Genomic DNA, 21,630 nt, shown 5'->3' with positions numbered 1-21,630 from the left:
CCTAAAAATGTTATTGTTGGGCTTTTTTCAGTGTTTTGTTTGTTCGTGAGTAAATCGGTTTGGCTGAGATTAAAGTTATTAGATTAGATAAAATAAAACTTTATTAATCCCCCGGGTGGGTTCCTCCTTGGTTTTCACACAGCTGACTAAACGTCAAACAGAAAACTTATTAAACAGAAGTATGAGACAGTCGAGAATTTACACCAGTGTCTGGTTATATTTTAGATAGCAAGAAGCAGACGGCCGAGTTTATTAAACTCCACCGAGACAGCGGTGACGCTAATCAGAACTAGACCGTCCAATTTCACGCCTTTAAACTTTAAAGGCGTGTTTGTGTGTGTGTTTATACAATTGCTATTATGTTTGCACTTTATGTGTAATGTTACTGACTGCAGAGATCAGTAAGATGTGTGTATTTTTTATTTATTAGTTTTATTTATTTAATATTATTTTTTAATTGAATGACTGTCTAGTAGTTCACAGATGTCGAAAAACTGAGTGTGGTAAAGCCACTGATTTTTTTTATGTATATTTCTGCAATCTGCACATTGTACTGACTTTCATTTTAATGTTTACACCAGGGTTCCTTGTCAGCACTTTATGCTCAGATGTTTGTAAGCTAAAAATAAACTATTGTGTATGTTCAAATATACCTCGCTGCTTATTCCACTTTACTTTTGAATACTTCCTCATCCCACCACCAAGCCTCCTTGTTCCATTTCCTGCCCCGAACACCTCCTCAGCAGGTTGATTACGGCTTTAGTCACCAATACCTCATCTCAAGTCTTTCCTGACTTCTGCACAACATTTTTTGCTGGTATTTAAGTACAGCCTCGTTTTCATCGCCTTGTGCATGTGTGATGATGTGCTTCAAACGTAAGACCTTAAGCAGCAGACTCCACAGCATGCCTCTGCCCAGGTTATCGACAGCTACATCCAGCCATGCTGCAAACCTGGAGGTCAGGCCCAGCCTCCTTGCCAGCCAGCCGTCCACTGCTGCACAGAGAACAGTGGGGCTTAGATGGGATTAAACAGTTCTTATCTGCACTAAGAACAGTGTGAAGCTCATATTCAAGCAGCCCATGCAGACAGTTCTTACTTGTCATATGGAAAACACAAGTGATAAAAACTTCATCAAAGCTTAATGGACTCCGCCATAATATATTATTGCTTATAGATAAAAAGCTGGTGTCAAAACATCATCACCAGGACCCTGAATTCACCCGCAATGTACATCAGGACAAAACATGGACTCACAAAGACCAGCACCTTACTAATACCTTAATAATGCTTAATAGTGCAGCATTGTTATAAAGTGCTACACTTATTTCCTGAACGTTTACATTAGTCACACATCACTGTCAACATTATATTCAAACAGACCATTTATACTATCATATATAACTCACTGTAGCTAATTCATTTCTACGTTACTCCCTTCCTTCTTTGGTTATTTCAGCACTACCTGCACAGTTACGTTGTTACATTATCTGTGCAAAATCGACAAAAATCTGTTTCTTCAGTTATTTATAAAGATCTGTTCAGGGTTTACGGATGGGTGACAAATTAAAGGAAAACTTAGCAAAGTCTCTTAGTACAGTTTTAGGATTAAAATAGGAGCTTCCATGCTCTGTGAGAAAAGAAGGAGGACAAATCAGGCCTGATTGTTTAAGACCTTGTATGTGAGGAGCAGGATTTTGAATTCTGGATTTAACAGGAAGCCAAAACAGGAGAAATCTGCTCTCTCTTTCTAGTCCCTGTCAGGACTCTTGCTGCAGCATTTTGGATCAGCTGAAGGCTTTTCAGGGAGTTTTTAGGACTTCCTGATAATAATGAATTACAGTCGTCCAGCCTGGAAGTAATAAATGCATGAACTAGTTTTTCAGCGTCACTCTGAGACAGGATATTTCTAACTTTAGAGATGTTGCACAAATGGAAGAACGCAGTCTTACATATTTGTTTAATATGTGCATTGAAGGACATGTCCTGGTCAAAAATGACTCCAAGGTTCCTCACAGCGTTACTGGAGGCCAAGGTAATGCCATCCAGAGTAAGAATCTGCTTAGATACCATATTTCTAGGCTTTTCAGGGCCGAGTACAATAACCTCAGTTTTATCTGAATTAAGAAGCAGAAAGTTAGCGGCCATCCAGGTCTTTATGTCTTTAAGACATTCCTGCAGTTTAACTCATTGGTGTGTGTTATCTGGCTTCATGGACAGATAGAGCTGGGTGTCATCTGCATAGCAGTGAAAATGTATGCTGCCTTCTAATGATGCTGCCTAAGGGAAGCATGTATAATGTAAACAGAATTGGTCCCAGCACTGAACCCTGTGGAACTCCATAATTAACCTCAGTGTGTGAAGAGGACTCTCCATTTAAATGCACAAACTGGAGTCTATTAGATAGATATGATACAAACCACTGCAGTGCAGTACCTGTAATACCTACAGCATGTTCTAATCGCTCTAATAGGATATTATGGTCGACAGTATCGAACACTGCACTAAGGTCTAGCAGGACAAGCACAGAGATGAGTCCACTGTCAGAGGCCATAGAAGGATCCTTTTAAATAGTCCAGAGTATGTGAAGCATTGTGGGTTAATTTATTATTAAACTGAGGCAGATAAAGTGCTTGAAGTTTACAGAATAAAGCGCTGTATGGTTAAAGGTAACTTTGAGTCTAAAGTGCCTTATGTGGTCAGTAAGACCTAAAAAAAAGTATTTTAAATAGTCTTGAAATGCCCCTCTTCACATATGGTACATGTATGATCAACTGCATATACCTGCTTAGGAGAAATGCAGAAATTATTCAAGTTATTTTCAGCAAAGTCATTCAAAAGTTGTGCTCACAGATCCAGCGAGCTAAGCAGAGGGTGCATTACCATCAAGAGATACACGCAGTGAGTAAAGAGGGAGAAACACTACTGGTAAGCAGCCCATGCAGCAAACACCAGCCAATCCTGATGTATCCTGAAAAACACAGAGACATGACAAACTGAGACTCACACAGTACTTGATACACTTAAGGCCAGCTCACAATTTCTACACATTTTTCAAGTGTGGTCATTCTGCTTCAGCAGCTTCCCAACACACCGAAATGCTCCAGCAGGCAACAAGCTGCTTTATGTTCACAGCACCAGTTAAGTGACTCGTTATACAAACACACAGCAATGTAACACAACTGAGTGTTTCTCACCAACAATATTCGGCCAGTAAAGCAGAACTTGGAGCCCCATCTTCGGTTAAAGCCAAAGTCTCGTTGCAAAAATTACAACCTCTGTAACTACCCCCACAAATACGGCACCTGTGGTGTAATATATCCCCCAATGCTTTCAGTTTGTGTCTTGTACAGATCCCATGTGGTCGTTGAAGTGGCGCTTGTAGCGTTAAGTCCAAGTGTTTACTGTGATGGATTTAAAGTGCGTGTGACTGGTGCGCAGTGGCTGTGGTGCTCACGGTCAGAGTTCAGTCACAAAGAGGGTAACAGAGATGAATTTAAAGTTAAGGTGATGGTGCTTAGATTCATTCACAGACTGAAACCTTCACACCAACTTTATCCTGTGTCTCTTAGTTTTAGACTAGTTGTTTAGTCTATTTTGATGTTTTAAACCATATCACAGGGTTTTTACTTCACCATTTACGGGGTTTTAACAAGCAAACAAAAGACAGATCGTGATGTTTGAAAATGTTTTGGAAATATTCTTTAAAGATTAGATGTAAAATACGCAGAGGATAAATTCAATTGGTTTATTAGTTTATTACATAAGTTGAAAAAAAGTTAAACAAGTAAATAAAGAAACAACGTAAAAGAAAAGTAAACAAAACAAATCGGTAAATAAAGGAAAATGGTAATAAGAAGGGAAAAAAAAGAAAAGAGAAAACCCCAACAATCCCCTCTGAGCAAGCACTAGGCGACAGTGGGGAAGAAAAACTGCCTTTAAACGGGCAGAAACTTCCGGCAGAACCAGGCTCACGAGGGGCAGTCAACTGCCGGGACTGGTTGGGGTGAAAAAAGATGAAGGAGAGAGGGAAGAAGTGTTAGGAGAGAAGGGGAGAGGAGAGGTGAAAATTAAGATGGAACAGAGGTGGAGGGAGACGAGGTGACATCTGCAGTAGAAAAAATAGAAAAAGTAGAAAAAGCAGGAGTGTCCCTCCTCCAGAAGAAGCGGAAACGTTTTTTCTTCTTTTCCATGAGCTTTTCCACGACCACTTTCTTCTCTAGGATGAGGGTTCTCAGCTGATCGGTTGTTTCTTCAACTTCCTTCTCAAGTTTCTGGCATCTTTGCTCCATTTCTTTTAATAGATTGCGGTTGTCTGTATTTTGCTGTTGTTTTTCCTCGTGCATCTTTTCTAACTGCTCATTTCTTCTCTCCAAGTCCTGGAGAATACGTTTTTTTTCTTCTTCCTGTTGCTCTTTCTCTTGAAGAAGCTCTTTATTTTTGCACTCTGTTTCATCCAGCCTGACTTTCAGCACTTCGTATTTTTTCTTTATGCCTTTGAGTTGGTCCTGCATTTGTGTGACCCCTTCCTTTTTCTGTCCGAGGATTTGTGCAGTTTGTTCCATAGCTTCATCAAGCGTTCCTTGGAGCGCCTGATTCTTTTGCTCCATGTTTTGGAGATCCCTTTGCATCTCCCCAATAGTAGCATTCGCGCGTTGAAGCTGGGCAGACGTTTCTTTTAATTCAGCACTCTTTGTCTTGTTTTCCTTCATCAGGACCAAAATCCTCTCTCGTGCTTCACCAAACTTTCCTTCCCAGGCCTCACTAATAATTTTTGTGTAAGGCTGGCGTTGCTGTTGTTTTTCCAGCTCTTGATTTCGTGCTTCCAATTGTCTGCACTTCTCCTCCAGTTGAAGCTTCTCTTCTTCAATTTGTTTAATTTTTGCATGTAGGTCGGAGTTTTCCTGTAATGTCCTTTGGACTGATGAGGCACCAATGGATCGTGTCATATCAGGCTTACCTCTTGCAGTGAGTGGCCGGCCAGACCTCGAAGGAGAGGCAGCAAGATTGTTTATTCTTTGTTGGTGTTCTCGTGGATCCATTTTTAATCCTGTGCACAGTGACTCTGAAGAGGTTTACAAATACTTTCAAATGTATCTCTGGTCGAACGTTTGAAGGCTGCGAACAAACTGACTAAAACTTGCTGCTCCTGACCCCTATTTATAGAAAAACTTCAAAGGATCAAAGGCATGTCCTTGTGACATCATCACATGTCCTTGTGACATCATCACTCTTTATGAATCAGATTGTCACATGACATTTTAGAATGGGGATGTTTGTTTGTTTTTAAACCGTTTTCAAATTTAACCCTCTGTGGTCCAGGGTATAATTGGCCGTTCTTGACTACTACTGAAAACAAGAGGTCTGCGCTGTGGGTTGAACCATTTGTTAATGGTGGAGGGGGGTAACACTATGCAATATATTCAGTTTTAGAATTTATATTCACTGTTAACTGTAACTGCACTTAAAGTGTTAATACTATCTTATTTTAATAAACAACACTGTCATATGTAAAACTAGGGTGGCACTTGGGGTGGCAAGAGATCATTTTAGGGTGACACTTGCCACCCCATGCCACCCTTCTAGATCCGCCTCTGCAAGCATTATGACAAACTTTAAATAAGTATTTACGACTTTGGTGTAAAAATTCTGAACTCACAACGACTGACATAAGTGGACTACTTCCCACATTCACTGAAATGCAACAAACGCCATATACGCGTTAGACACTAGTGATGTGACGTTCTGTATCGAGGCTTCGAAGCGTGTGTCGAGTAATGGAGGGGGCGTTTCCGCGAAGCGCGTATCGAGGCTTGCTTCATTTATGGGAGGAGCTGAAAATGATGACGTCCGAAGCCTCGCTGCCCGGCTGTACCACGTGACTGGTTCAGGAAGCGGTTCAAACTTTGCCGCAAATAATCATTTTCCATACTGCCAGCATAAATATACACAGTATACTGCCATCACTACAATATAGATGTTTTACACACTCCTTTTGTTGTTGACATTTACAGGCTGTGTGCAAAATGCCACACTCTTCAAATTCATGCCAACTAATATTTTTACGTCCAGTAGGTGTTCTGCTAGAGCAAATGAAGCTTCAAGAAGCTTCGCGTTGAGGTGAACCAATTGGATGAAAAGCTTCAGTGCTTCATGAGGCTTCATCTGCCCATCACTATTAGACACTATATATTGCAAACTTTCATCTGCTATGTGCCACCAGTATCGTCTGACTGAACGTACCTTCGGGGGTCGCTGTGGGGAGAGTCAGCTAGCGTTATTCAGCAGCACCACCACACGGTGGGGCTGTTATCACTGGTTTGAACTGTGGCTGCACTCGTCGCACACTGACAGCTTGGTATGACTTCGCATACTAAGTAAAAGTGCTGTTTTGCATTTTCCCGGATAAGACTGAAAACCCCGTCTGAAGTCGAAACCCCCCACCCCTGTATGTGATTCGGGTTGCGTTCACTCGTATTAGAACTCGCAGATCAACTGACCTGTAGAGTCAGATCATGTGACAGAATGGAGGCGTCGCTGAAAAACATTCACCCGTTCACCACATACACATACCGCCAGGAGCCCATTTCACAATAAACGGATAAGGCGACAAACACCCCTGTCCAACTCAGCTCGTAACGTTTATTTCCTCACACTGCAATGAAATGAGGGGAGCATGGGGGCCAAGGAGTCGAGGATAGGATTCCTGTCATATGACGAGGCCGTTAAGAGAGGTAAGCCAAAAATCGTGGGAAGTAGAAATCTGTCGTTGCGCTAGGTTAGCTGTCTGCTTTTGGGCTAGCCATATGGAAAAGAGAACGTCCTGACCACCCGTTAAAGTGTAACGCTTTAACTGGGTTCACCTGTTATACGAAGTAGACGCCGGGTATAAAGTAAACGCACGGCCTCGATGGAATTGTTGTGCCCAGTATTCATTTCGGCATTAAAATTAGTCGAAAAGCTTCCTTATTTTTTCTGATGTTTAGTTAATCACTAGCTGAGCATGTATTTTCCGCAGTCGTTTGCCCTCGTAAGAGACAACGCTGGGTTGCAGCGGAAAGCGTATGTGGATAATGAAATCTTGAAAAATAACGTAGTTAAACAGTCGCTGTGTAAAATCTGACCGCGCCGAATTTAATTATTATTCCTTATAGCATAGAGATAATCCTGAAGTATTTTTATGAAGCGCGTGTCTTTATTTAAGTGCAAGGTCTAGTTAAATTGGCAGGTTGTTGAACTACGCTTGGTTTGACGTCCTGTCCAGCTAATTGCTGTGGGAGCTAGTGCTGGCTAGCGAGGAGGGATGGGCTGCGCGGACAGTATTTGGAGAAACAGTTGTGAAAGAAATCTCGAATCCGTGCTTGAATATATTTTTCATTTATATATATTTTTGGATGGCATCACAGGTTGCCTCTGTATCAAGCTAACTGCAGCTGACTAACGTTTATGTCTGTGCTGCTACCACTAGCTTGCTTGTCTAGTAGCTAGACAGTTAGCTGGCTTTCACCTAAGTTGTCAGTGGGGAATGCCTCCAGACTGTTTGTTGCAGCCCTCGTCTCCCGGTTTTCAAACCGAGCCATGTGCTGCTTAATCGTTACTGTTGTTGCTAGTGAGCTGTCAGGTTCTGCGGAGCCTAGCGTCCACCAGCTAGCCGTGTAGTTGGAGCGGAACAACAACCAGTTGTGCTTTAAATAGCTGCCGCTGCAGTCAGTCTCTTAAAAATGATCAGGTGGGCTTTTTAACACTGGGGAAGCCATTGGCTGGTCTCTGGTAAACAAACAAGCGTTGACAGGCCTGTAATCTAATGCAGCGTCATGATGTATTTCAGCTCGTATGGGCTTTACTGGAAGCATTTTGTTGTCAGGTTAGTTTAAGTACGCACAGGTGAAGCAATGGATACAGTGTAAGCATAGCGGCACTTATGTAAGATATGGGTGAACATTTATCTGCAAACACACAGAGATCTTATCCCTGATGGCTTTCTTGTTGCACTTTACTCCCTGGGTTGGCAACAGCTGAACTTTGTCAGTCCGGATTCCAGCCACGAGAGCCTGTTACACATCTATTACTGTGTCATATCTTTACCAGGCTTCCGCAGGGAAGTTTGACCGGACATCTTTATTATTATTAATGTTATTATGTTGCCTTAGCACAGTTTAGATTTTCGGGTAGCGTGACTTCAGTCTTTGTAATACTGCGGCTTAAATATGCCTCAAACAGATTGCCAGTTACACTCTGACGATCATATGTGACCATACACACAGGGTGGGATTATCTAGTCGTCCAGTCTTATCAAAGCAGTCACATGACACCATTTCTAATTGCTACAGCAGGCTTGACTGCCGCAATTATGAGTTCAGTTTTCACGAGAGCCTATTCTGCCAGGACATCAGCAGCGTAATGGGCTTACAGTCAGAAAGATTCACCTTTGTTGTGTTATCCTCCGATTACTCCTCACCACCATTTATTCATTCAAGCCTGATTTGTGCGTGGTAGTTTCTCGAGGGATAATTGTGCCTGAAACATTAGATCTGACCAAAAAGTGCGTGTTCCTCCTCATCGTCACTTTTCTGAAATAGAATAAACTCAAATCTTAGAAATGTGGGAAATCTAATATATAAACATGTACCGTAATAAGGGGTTCAAGAGACACACATCTGAGAGTGTTAAGATTTTAGAGGTAAAAGTCATCTTCCCTTTTTCTGTTGACTCACAGTACAATTGAACATTTACTCATGTGGGAGAGTGGAGCGTTAATTTGTTTGAGAGAAGGTTCGAGGCTCAAGTCCAAACATTTGGTGAGTGGCTTGCTGCAGTGACAGCTAACTTCAGGTCAGGTCTAGCGATGGTGTTTATTCCACACTGAACGGCTCCACATGCTTGAATCTGCTGTTATCATTACCATCGTCGTTGTCCGTGAGGAACAGAGCTGACAGAACAGTAACGTGACCTGAACGAACATTTAACTGCATTTGTAAAACTATCAAGGATGATGGGTGTGATTCTCTCTTGAGTAATAAGGTTCGTTTTTAAAGTAATCTCACTTTGAATGGCACTTTACAGCAGGGAAGTGATGCTTCCATTTAGCAGCTGATTGTGCATACTGCAGCAGACAATGTTCACAAAGCTTTCCGTCCAGGGCCAGAGGTGGGCACTCATCATCGTGTATCATATGTGCTTATAGAGACTGTGGTTGAGGAGCCCGGGTACACTTACAGGCTCAGATTTTGGGGATTACATTTGGTTACATTCTGTTTTTCTTTTATACTCCTGTCTTTTTTACACTCCCCAGCCCACTAACTCCAGGCTGCTCTGACTGGTCAGCTTGCCCAGAGATGACAAGCAAATGAACTTAAATTCTAAAAAACCAAAAACCCCTCCCACTCAGTCCAGAATGAACAGAGCTCTGTGTAAATTTCATACAGTAAAGCTTTTTCTTCGTGTTAGAGATACAGTTTTGATAGAATCAAAGCAACAGATTCGTTGTATTAAAGTTCCTCTCTGTGAGTTTTGGGGATTTCACGGCACCACTGTGATGCATTTTTGATTTCATGCATTAGAGCAACCAACAACAGCTTCTTGATAGCATGACCTTCAACCACCACGGGCACCTGCTCCTTCTACAAACATGGAAATCTCTCGTATGATTTAACAACACTTCTAACATCTGTTTTAGTCGTCATTTGGAAACAGTTCACATCAAAGAGTTCCTTCATATCCTAAACCTGAATAGATTACATAGCAGAATGTTTTACAGGATGCAATGAGGTGATTTAATATTATCGATACTGTATTTGTGAAAACCAACACTTTTTTAGAAATGCAACTTCATTCAGTCATTTTCACCCTCTGCTACTCCTGCCACTGAATCGCAGTCAGTTTCTTTGCAGTGGGAATAATAGGAAGTGGAGCGCTGAACACAAGTATAGTGTTCAGACCTGCACACTTCATAGAGTCGTAGTTGATTTTTGGACGTTCTGTGATGAAGAAAGCACAACTATTGTGCCACTTTCCTTTTTCACAGTGATGCTCGTGTTTGGCCGAGTTTAACGGCGATGTGCTTGTTGGCGTTCCTTCTTGTCAGTCAAATTCAAGAGGGAGCAGATGATATGGACCCTTCCAGTCATGGTGGTGAGAGGCTGATCTCAGTTGTCACAGGTAGCCCTGTTGTTGATGAACTGGCCTTGAGGAAGACGTTTTTAACCGAGCAACAATACGTGGCTTTAAAAATGTGGAGCTTCATCTGGATGTCTTTCTTGCTGTCCAGAATAATTGTTCATGATTTTGATGGAGCTGTCAAAGAGTTGGGTTGACGTGTTTACCTGTTGTTGTGGTTCCTTGTGTTCTCAGTGAGACCGGTTCTTCTTAGTAATCTTTCCTGGCACTTTTCTGGAACACCTTCACGGGTTATTTGTACCTTTGTGGTTGACCACTATGTAGTTCAGCGATGCAACAACAACAGCGGTCACTGTGACACACAGCCTCACACTCACTCTACGTCAGCAGGCCTTATCAGCTGAGTTAATGCAGCGCTGCTTTGCATGGGGATGTAAATTTGTATTCTGCTGTCGTAGAAACCTCCAGTATGGTGTTTGCTATGGAAACGTGACTAGATAGCAGTGCAACAGTCTATACAACAATCTCTATATTTTGAGCAAAGTTGTAAATGTCAGGTTATTCCAGGATGCAGTTTAATATTGTGGAAATCCAGTGTGATGGAGCTTTCTACGACCACGTGGTATATGCTTCACAGCAAGTATTTATTTTTCATTGTTGAGCAAAGATAAGAAGTTTATCAGCTGTTAAACAGCCTCCTTGAGTTGGAGGTTGCTTAGTTTTTGGTCCTAGACTTCCTGCATGTGGTTACTGTAAGTTTACACCACACACAGGGATCTTAAGCCTTCTAGTTTTAGGAAAGGCACACAACAAGGGCATTCTTTTGTTTTTACACCAAAAGTACATGTTGAAGGTGCCGAGCTGGGGTGTGACGGTATTCTATCATTTCAAAATCAAGTACAGAATTCACAAGTCACATCTGAACGCCCCTTTGAATCACTGAAACGTATTTTTCATGTTCAGCTAGTGAAACATCATGCTGAACAATGATAAATAATAAAGATTTCACTCATCGCTTTTCATAAAACAGAGGGGATTTAAACATAACCAAAGGTATTCACAAAACTGCTGAATGTGCAACAGTGCAGCAAACCGAATAATGATGAGCAGGGCTGTGAGTGGGACGGACGTTAGACACAAGATGACAGCGAATGCTACCATTGGAGCAAATATCTGAGAGGCAGCATGTTGGGCTGCATCGCTTCTGTGTGTGGATAAGTATGGAAGACCATTTCTTTGCACTGGGATATTTAACAAATTATGGAGACGGCGAACTCGGGCAACACTGTGAGACACAGACTACTTCCAAAATTATTACAAATGACCAGAGGCTCCCCAGTAAGTCCCATTAGGACTTAAGGAGAGAAATCCCTCCACGTCTATGAATAAAAACCGAGTGTCGGTCCAAAGTTACTGTCCTGTCCTTCACCACTGGAAACTTGTTCTGCTCCTGTCATGGCTGCATTGTAGGTGGATGCATATCTGCTTGTAGAATTTTTGTTCATGTAAAATTTTGAAACCTCATGTTGTCATTGCCAATAAGGTTTCATGCCTCTGGACATTCATCGATTGTGGTCCACATTTTATTTCCGTTTTATAGAAATTAATTGGAAGACTAGCTTTTTTTCAGTTGCACTTCTTATTTATTCTTTGCTTATTTCTGACTCTTAATGATCCTGTTTCCATCTGACATGAATGGTATAGTTAACCATCCATGAGCCCGTTCAGCCTCTGTAGGTGTTTCTTTTCCTTCCTTGGCTGTATTGTACAGTTTGTTTGCTTTTTTTAGAGTAATTGCTCTAAACTCAGAAGAATCTGTAATAGTCTTATTATGTAAAACCCATTTGTTGTTTTTGTTGTTCACCTTTTTTCCCTCTCCGACAGCACAAAATAGACCCTGAGAGTAAAAATGATTTTCCTGTTTTATGTGGTTTTTCCTCTTGCCGACCCCACAACACAGCAGCCTCGTGCTGGTTGCGTGACATCATGTCCACAGGTGAAATGAGCTCTTCAAGAACAGAGCTGCATGTATGTTTGCGCCTCTAGGTGTTTCTGTTGATGCTTTGCCCAGACTAAACAGGGCACCGAGGCACATGTGAGTTCAGGATTTGCTGCTTCAGAAGCCATGGTGGAGGCTTCCAGTCTCGACAGCAGCAGCGGCCGACCAGGCTCAGCTTATTTTATAGGACAGAAAACATCAAGTCACAGCAGGAGGTTCTGGCTGCTCCTCTACTGCCATGATGATTTAGCGAGGTGGCCATATAGTGGAAACCTGCTGTGAAAGTGTCTGTGTGGACAGTATGGGAGAGCCAAAGACAAGCTAAGGATGCAGTGACTTGTGTCGGGTGTTACAGACGCAGTCTTTAGACAGCCTGAGACTGTGAGTGGCTGAAAAGTGTGTTTGGGGCACTCGTAGAAATCACACCCATTGTTTTGTGTGAATCGAATGGTAGCCATTGCATTTAATGCCACTCAGTGTCTAAGAATACCCGGATTGCATCACAGCATTACAATACACAAAGTGTTCTCCATAATGAGGCCTTTCTTTGTTTACTTTCCCATTAGCGCGTCTTATTACAACAGTTTTCTGCTCTCTGGCAGTGCCAATCATCACGTTAGATCAGGAGTTCCAGGAGAACAATGTTTTATTTTATTTGACTCAAACTCGTCTTCGCTTGGTTTACAGATTCTTCGTTCTGTATTTAGCGGAGCCCTTAAGTTATGTAAAAGTGACGCACGTTGAACGTGAAACAAACACAGAAGGTGTCATCAAGGCAAAGATGAAATGAGCGCAATATACAGGAAAATCAAAAGAACTGTGATGTGTGAGAAATGGTTTTCACAAACGTAAATCATCAAAGGTTTATACCAAGAAAGCATTAAGGCATTGAACCAATGAAACTGTTATTTTGAAGCTTGATCTAAAGTAGAGTTTGATTCATCAGTCGCAGTAAAAAGATAGTTTCAAAAAGTAGAGACATCCTTGTTGCAGTTTTGGTGTCTGACTCCGATTTGTGATTTATTCATTTTGCTGATTCTCTTATAAGAACTGTAACTGACAGCATGTACATGCAAAATTCAACTGTCCTTCAATGCACAGTGTCATTTACTTGTTTATGAAACTGTGTAGTTCCACCTGACTGCACTGAGTCACAGGATATTCTCTCACTTTAAGCGCTTTAATAAATTGAACTTAAAGGAGGTGCAAATAATTAACTGAAAATGAGTTGCTGTACGTGCACCTTTATCTGGTGGCATATTCTGCCTCACCAAGCAAAATAACAGATTTACATTAAAAACAACAAACGAATATTAGATAATAAAATAATTTTTCAGTATGTTTATGACATCACCAGGACATGAACCCTTTTTCCTTCCTTGTAACTACTTTGGTCCTCTGGTCTCAGTGAGGCTGCTGGCTCGGGGGCAGCTTTGGTTCTAGAGCTTTCTTCTGTTAGCTTTAAAATGTCCATGCTCAGCTGGGTGAGAGGGTCAGTGTCTGACCAGGTTTGCTGTTACCACCATGCTGATCTTCCTGTGGTACTGACAAGGTATTTGATGGACTGAGTTTAATTTCCCAGTAAACATCAGTATCAGTAGAATCAGTTATTAAGGCCCTGTTTGTAAATGGCCAGTTTACAGTCACCAGTTAGCCAGAGTACCTGGAGGAGACCCACAGAGGCGCAGGGAGCCTCCTCGCAGTCAGGTGACAGTGCTCATTGTTTAACCAGTGTGTGACACTAAAAACAAAGAATTAAGAAATCATAGAAACTTTCTCAGACGTGCCCTCATTTTTAAAAAAATGTTTCTGATACATTCGGATGGTTTTATGTGATTGGAGTCATACATGGACTCTGTTTAGCATTCATTTTTAGTTTTTTGCAGTCTTTGTTCATATCCATACAGAAGAACGGTGCCTTCTGCAGTTATTTTACTGGTGAGAGTCCCCCAAACTTATTTTACAAGCTCGGGCTTGCTAGCCACGACTATTTCAGACGTGTTTTCCTCAAAGTGGCAGGCTTGTTGTCTACAGAGTAGACAGCTTTTTTCCCTCGTCAGGTGCATGGGGTGGTTATTGAAGACAATCTTGTAAAATCTGCTTGGAAGCCTGAAGAACCAGTAACGACAGGACTATAATTTAGAACTCGTAGCTTTAAAAACAATAAGTGAAGCAGATGCTACAGGAGGGAAAGAGCCTGCCCTTCATTTATTATTCCCGTTGAAAGAAGCTGGTCTCTGGTTCGGTGGCTGTGTGCATTAAAAAGCTCATTTCAAGAGACTAACGTTGTAGAAGATGACCAGTGCAAGCAAATCTAAATTCAGTGCCAGACACAAATCCAGACATTCAATATTAACGAGCTGTTGGAGATCTGCTCCTCAGAACAGGTGTAATATCTTCATCAATGCAGTTACTGTTTTAAACAGAAACGATTTAACTTGATGAATATTTAACATCAGACTCCAAACTCATGAGGACTAAATGGGCTCCTCAGCCAGCTGTGCTCTGCTACCTCTGGTGAACCACCTCCACATCTGTCACCATGGAGATTGTGGAGCTCTCCTAGGACCTCCAGGGTATTTGTTATGCTTGCACTTGCTAATATGTGTGAGATGAAGGCCGCCACATCTTCACAATTCATGTGACTTTAAGGTGCCTGGTCATCATCGCCATAATATTAGATGTGTGTACGTTACGGCAGCAAGTCCCACTATAGGCTGTGAACATTTCCACAGGCCCAAATCTGAACAATAAGCCAAAACGTCTGTAGCCATCTATCTGTTTGTACCTTAATCTGCATTCTTGCATGGAGAGGTGGGAGGGGACTAATCGCTTTTCTACAGCCTCATTAAATCCTGTCCTGGTAGGTTAATGGTTAACTGGCTGGGCTGTTGATGCTTTGACGTTGGATGTATTTATATTACAGACTGTAATGAGTTATGGAAGGTAATTAGAAATATGTTTCACTTGATTCGTAGTCATAATAAAAATACAACATTTTTTTTATGCATCGGTCATGGACTGATGTCATTCAGTTTTCTCACGTGTCTTTTAATAAACTGCATCAATGTGGTTTGAAATTTCATGACCTCAGTTTATGTGCAGCTGCTGCAGCTGAATAGAGTGTGCTGAGTGCTGTTACTGCTGCTCTCTGGCTGCACAAGGTCAATTTATTGGTTGGTAATACAGATTATTGATAGGCCACAAAGAGGCGTTGGACCCTGAATTCATGCTTGTACGTGTGAAGAAGGGAGGGAGGGCGAAACATGAAAGGAAAACTAGTACTTACCCTGATTTGTTCTACTTCGTTGCTTTTGAACTGACCTTTGAACTCGAGTTAACGGTTGATCTGCGTCACCAGTGTTTGGTTCACTTTTTCTTTCGAGTCGAGGCAGTGCAAAGCCAGTGTGAAGTGTCTGCTTTTTTCCTGTTCGTTTTCCAAATCTTTCATCGGTTTTCTTTATAAAATGAGTCAAAAAGCTCTGTTGGGTTAAGCTCTTTATGTCTGAAGTCTACAGCTCAGACTCAGAGAGGAGCTCAGAATCTGAACTGAATAACGAATCATGTAACAAAATGAATTCATGAATCTGATTCTTATCATCCTTCACATTAAAAAACAACTTCAAAGATTTATTTGCTGTTTTTTTTTTGTTGTTTGTTTGTTTGTTTTGCGGTTAATCAGAGATGTGGAGGACAGCCAGGTTTCTGTGTGCAGTGGTTGTACGGATCGTTTTCTGCTGCTTGTGTCATGAATACAGTTAGCTGCTACCTCTCATGACACACAAGGGGGCTTTAGTCTCTCTTCCTGCAGCTTTGTGCTCTGTGTTGATCCCCATGTGTGATTGGCTGCCTGCAGCCTGTGATTCAGCACTTGAGCATTAATCAGTCCTGTCTTCAGTTGGGTAGCTGTCACCTCTCATTGATGCATGGGTTCAGGCCCGAGTAGAAGGCGGGTACCCTGCTGACCTCAGACCCACAGCATGTAGCTGGGCCAGTTTATTAAAATGGCTTAGGTGTATTGTTAGAATTCCATCAATATTATTTGTACAGATTGCTTAATATAATTATATTTATCCATATTGTCAATATATCTTATGGCTATAGAATTTGTGAAGATGTAATTCTCAAAGCTAAGCTCATCAGTGATGTTGTGGTCAGCTTTAATGCTAATCATGTAGGAGGATGTTTAGTAATCTGCCTGGGTACTCTGGGATGTGCTAATGTATTAGGGTTACATAATTGGATAGGTGCTGATGGAATTTGCTGCTTGCACGTTTGGAAAAGGCACCCGAGGCTGAAAGGTATGAAAGATATGCTCCCATCCAGATGATGGATGTCTTTTTCAGGTAGGGCCTTGTGTGTCAGCAGGACGCTGCTCGAGTGCACGCTTCATCTGTTACCACAGTATAGCTTCATGGTGCTGATCTGACGTACCTCAGGTTCAACCTTTCAAACACTTTGCTCTCTCAAAAGTCCAGCAAATGCTTTCCTCAGTTCCCAGTAACACCACAAGTGGTGCTAAAATAGAGGGGATACAGAATTGTAACAACGTCTCTTAAAGCGGTACATTTTCTCATTTTAAATATTAAATATTTTATTGACAACTGATCATAAAAACAACATAGTGGATCTGCACCTCAGTCATTGCATTATGTGCACAGTGTTTTTGGCACTGGGGTTGTATTAGCAGTGATGAGAAAAATTAAATTAGTGAGCTGCATGAGCTCAGCATCAGCCTCTCGAGGCAGCCGTACATAAACAGGAGTATTAGCTGCTCCAGTTTCTGCAGTTGCCATCCAGCTTCACGTAGATTTTGTACTCGGCAGCTGGTAGGTTAATGACTGGCCAATGCATACTCTGTGGTCCTGCAGGTGCTTATGGGGTTCTGTGTGCACAGTTCATGAAGAGAAACATATTTCCCTGTAGTCCTAGCTGCACATCCCTGAACGTGGATGACTTATAAATGGCCCTAGATCACACAGACATGCAGCTTTTCTGCAAAGTACAAAAGGCTGTTTGGTGCCTTTAAAAACAGTCGTTTCTTTGTGTTTTCATTCAAATATTGTCAACTCTTCCCACACATGGATATTTAACAGAAGTTAATGTTAACCTTAGAGTGTCAAAACCAACACAAGATATTTGTTGTTTTGGATCAGAGCCATGTCTCCCTGCTTGCTACGGGAGAATCTGCAGAGATCTGTGTGCAAAAGGAGAGTGGGTGTGGGGCTTTGCCGAGCGAACACTGTATGTAGTCCAATTTTAAGGTATCGACCTTACTAGATATAAACTATATAGCATCATCCTGCATTGCAACCAAAATCTAATGAAACATTTTAGCTGCTGATGTTGCTCAAAGATTCCTTGGCAGTCGGTTCTGCTCTTTAGGTGCAGATCCACCACTGAAATCAGTGCTAGGCATGAGAACTTTGGAGGCAGCTAAGTAGGGGTAGCTGTGTTCACTGGAGGAGCCAAGGTCACTGCCATTGGGTGGCATTGGGCGTATGCAGAATTGGCCTTCCCATGAGCCCTTTTCAGGATTTCTGTTTCAGGATCCCTTGATCCACAAGGTGATGTAATATTTGTGTGTGTGTGACTGCAGTGACATTTCTGAGCTCAAAGACGACATCAGATGTTGCAGCTTGTTTTAGTACATGTGGAAAAATGTTACATCGTTAACAGCAAGGTTTAAAGGAGTGGACAGCCGTTTGTCCTGCTTCTGCAGGATGAAAGAAAAAGGTCACCAGTGATCTACTGGTGCCTCAGTCTGGGTAAGATCACATGGATGTTAGGCATCGCCCCCCCCAGTGGGAAGTAAAATCACTGTTTTTGTCACTTTTTTCCACAAATCAATAGACTTTATCGACTGTTGCCACACAGGTGCGTACACACACACACGCGCGCGCACGCACACGCATGCACACACACACACGCACGCACGCACACACACACCTTCTATTAAGTTGATCTTTGGCTTCATACTTGAAGATGTGGTTTATCATTGTTGGCCTGTTGCAGATTTTAGTGATATAAAAGAAATGCAAACACTTGCACTACGAGGGAAATTCAATACAGCCGGGCTTTCTTTGCTTTAGCGGAGTTGAAAAAATCTAAAACCCCAGCTGGACATAACAGGTATCACAACGGTGGTTATCAGCTTCCTGTGTTAAGCTGAGCTTTCTGCTCTGGGTCCGATGCACATTCTCATCAAAGGGGCTTTTAATGTGTTGCCCGACTCTCCTTCAGCACAGAATAATCCCCACGAGCACAGCCGACTCCAGTGAGTGTTATCAAATGATTATATTGAAATGGTGATAAAATCTAACATTACATTGCAACACTGTTGCAAAGAAGACAGGAAATTAATGTTGCAGAAAATTGTTAATCCTGTGATTTAGCGCCCAGAGCGGTACGATGAGCATTTTAATCAGAGTTAATTGTTTTAAGTGTGGGTGTGCTCACGGTGCTGCTGTTCATTTTTAACATAACTGCCTCACATTAGCTCGGAAACTTTAAACTGGATACATTTAAACACTGAAACTTACTGACCCACCGGCTAATGAAGGAGATGTGGAAATCCTTTTAGTTTGCCTGCACACAAAGGGAAATTAACTTCATTGATCAAATAGCTATTCTTGGTTGTTGTTGTGTGTTCTAGTAGCTTCCAATTCAACAGTGTAAAGGAGACTTGGCAGCAAAGTAAAGCAAAAATGTATAGATTTCTGGCATCACCAAAAGAATAGACTGCACAAGCCACTAACAACAAGATGCACAGTTTGCACTGCTCTGACTTTGTAGCTTCATTTGCTGTTAGTAAGCTAAACAGCTTAACAACTGGCACATAGAGAATACAGAGAATTTACATTGCAGTTAAAATATGATGCAAATAAAAGAGTTTCTCTAAGGTTTTGTGCTCAGAAGAAGTTGCCATGGTGAGTTGGTCAGTTACAAAGAGGGCCACTTTGGTAACACCAAGAACTCTGACTTGAAGCTCGACGTAGCTCACTGACCCATTAATCTCGCTTTGCTTTGGCTCAGCATCAGAGCTTTTCTGCAAAATGGGGCGATCGTGGTTCAAGAGTTGGGAGTTCGCCTTGTAATCGGAAGGTTGCCGGTTCGAGCCCCGGCTTGGACAGTCTCGGTCGTTGTGTCCTTGGGCAAGACACTTCACCCGTTGCCTACTGGTGGTGGTCAGAGGGCCCGGTGGCGCCAGTGTCCGGCAGCCTCGCCTCTGTCAGTGCGCCCCAGGGTGGCTGTGGCTACAGTGTAGCTGCCATCACCAGTGTGTGAATGTGTGGATGACTGGATGTGTAAAGCGCTTTGGGGTCCTTAGGGACTAGAAAAGCGCTATACAAATACAGGCCAAAATGACCAAGATTTTAAAAAAGCAGCCCTCAGACGTCTAACTTTGGGATATCTTCATCTTTATACCAGCGATGACTTATTAAAGAAAGTGAAAGGCGTAGGGTTAGACGTGCACAGCTTCTTTGGATTCGCAACACGCAAGCTAAAATCCCCATGTAGTTTTCAGCCAGCAGAAGCAGCAGATACACGAGGCACCAGCGAAATAAATGTTCACAGTTCAGAGCTGTTGCACTCCGTCGGGTGGATGTCATTAAGCGCTGATGTTTGTTGGTGTCATTCCATGTTTCAGTGGCTCTCACCGCTGTGCACCAGGAAACCATTTCTGTGTTGTAATAGACTGCACGCAGGTGTCGTTACAGCAGCTGGAGTGATCTGTGAAAAGGACCGGAGGCCTTTTTTAATAGAATTCATCTCTCCCAAAACAAAACACACACGATTCCCATCCATTATCTCAGAACACGAGATCATGTATTATTTTCTAATGATAGTCTGTTTTTTACATTCCGTGCAGTTTCCACTCATATTTAGTATTACCACAACCTGCACACCAACGTGCAGGACTATGCAGGGAGCAGATAAACCCATGACTCTTTGGGACAGTGGCTTTCTTTAGTCTCGTTGTCTCTGCGAGGTTGTCAGTGACCTGTAAATACCTTCTGATCGTCAGCTTACCTTTCATAAAACCACATCTTGGCACTTTTTTGGCACTTGACACAGTTTTCATGTGTTGTGCCCAAAAACCAGGATAATTGAAAAGGTTCTTGTTCTGTGTTGTGCTTACAGCACACCTGTGCCCAGCAGACGTGTTGTTAGTTTTATACATTTATATAATGCTTTCCTAGTCTTGCTGACCACTTACTTACTTTGCATTTGTACAGCACTTTATTCTGTAGACTTAAACCACATCATTGCCAATTTAAAATCCACCCAGGAAACCCCGGCTGTGGTTTGGGTTCTTCATGCTGCGAGGAGACACCACCCTAACGATGTGCTCGTCCTCTCAGGCAGGAGAAAAGCCTCAGTAGCAGTGTGACCTTTAACATTTTTCAAACTCGCTGAGCCTGTATCTATAAATACATTTTTTAGGTTTTGTATGGTTCAGTGTTTCTGTTTTTGTGGAAATAAATGTGAAGAATGAAGGTGGAGTCACACCCTGCCCATCAGCTGATCTTACAACTCTTACTTAAATTACCTGAAGAGACACCAGCTCCCTCCTCATACCTGTTATGTCAGTTCGGTCAAACACCAGCACCCTGCTGTTACTGCTGAAAGGCATTTGCGGTAATTTATTTGCGTCACTTCATTAGCACAGCCCGTTAACACAAATTGTGCATTCTTAGTAAAGTTTGATCCAGCTGAGGCCGTTAGTTTAAGGCTTTGTCTGTGTGACAGTAGTCAGAGTGAAACTGCGTCTGTGGAGATGACAAAGGTTACTGGGCCAACCAAGGTATATGCATGGTGTGTGCGCCCGCACCGTCACTTCCTGTAAATGGGGTTTGAACTCTGTTTTGTTGTTAAACTGATTTTTACTTTTTTAAAATAAAGATTTATGTCCAGTTACTCTTGGTTACTTGCTAAAGAGAAGTCAGAGGTATGTGATTAGCTCAGTTTTACTGATTATCGGCCTGTCAGCAAGATTACAGTAAAAGTAACTGTCTGCATTTCAGTAAACTTAGTGGAGAGGTGGAGCATGGTCAGAAGAAGAACCTTTTGAATTTTAGTGTTGTTACTTTCTTTAGGGCATTGTCTCGGTGGAAGGCGTGCTCTCCGGGTCTCCTCGGATGTCGTTAGCCTGCGTGCACGGGCTCTGCTTTTTTGTTAAAGGCACAGTAGTCCACTGTTATTTGAATTAGCTGTTGCACCCTAACACCAACGTATCCAGGTAAAAGCGATTCTCTTTTAATGTCTCTCCTCTTAAACTTTTAGTTGGAAATAAAGTTTATTGCTCAAAATGAGTTTATGCCTGAATGTTGCCGGCTAACATCGCGGTGACAGTGTGTGTGCATGAGCGTTTGCACGTGTGTCTGGGTAGGCTTTAGGGTCAAACCTGAAACCCCATGAGCACTACTGCCCCTACTGGCTCTGTCGAAATAGGTGATATCAGAAACCCGAGTGTGGTTCAGAGACGCTTATAAAGAAAAGTTTCCATAAAG

The 21,630-nt window shown here is 42.2% G+C and overlaps 1 protein-coding gene across 4 annotated transcripts in view; it reads left to right on the top strand.

Moving 5' to 3' along the window:
- Nucleotides 1-6,566: 6,566 nt before the first annotated feature.
- Nucleotides 6,567-21,630, top strand: part of usp32 (ubiquitin specific peptidase 32) — a 65,760-nt gene continuing 50,696 nt past the window's right edge. For all 4 annotated transcript variants that reach the window (XM_085371605.1, XM_085371603.1, XM_085371604.1 and 1 more), the window contains exon 1: nt 6,567-6,734. In XM_085371605.1, coding sequence (XP_085227731.1) covers nt 6,677-6,734 — 58 coding nt within the window. In that variant the 5' untranslated portion in view covers nt 6,567-6,676. The remainder of the gene's footprint in view (nt 6,735-21,630) is intronic.

The sequence above is a fragment of the Diplotaxodon limnothrissa genome, linkage group LG14 (genome assembly GCF_057381915.1).
Source record: "Diplotaxodon limnothrissa isolate DT_005_m linkage group LG14, D_limnothrissa_male_GT1.1, whole genome shotgun sequence".
Lineage (NCBI taxonomy): Eukaryota > Metazoa > Chordata > Actinopteri > Cichliformes > Cichlidae > Diplotaxodon > Diplotaxodon limnothrissa.
The sequence above is the reverse complement of the archived record's forward strand: the minus strand, read 5'-3'. Positions and strand labels throughout refer to the sequence as shown.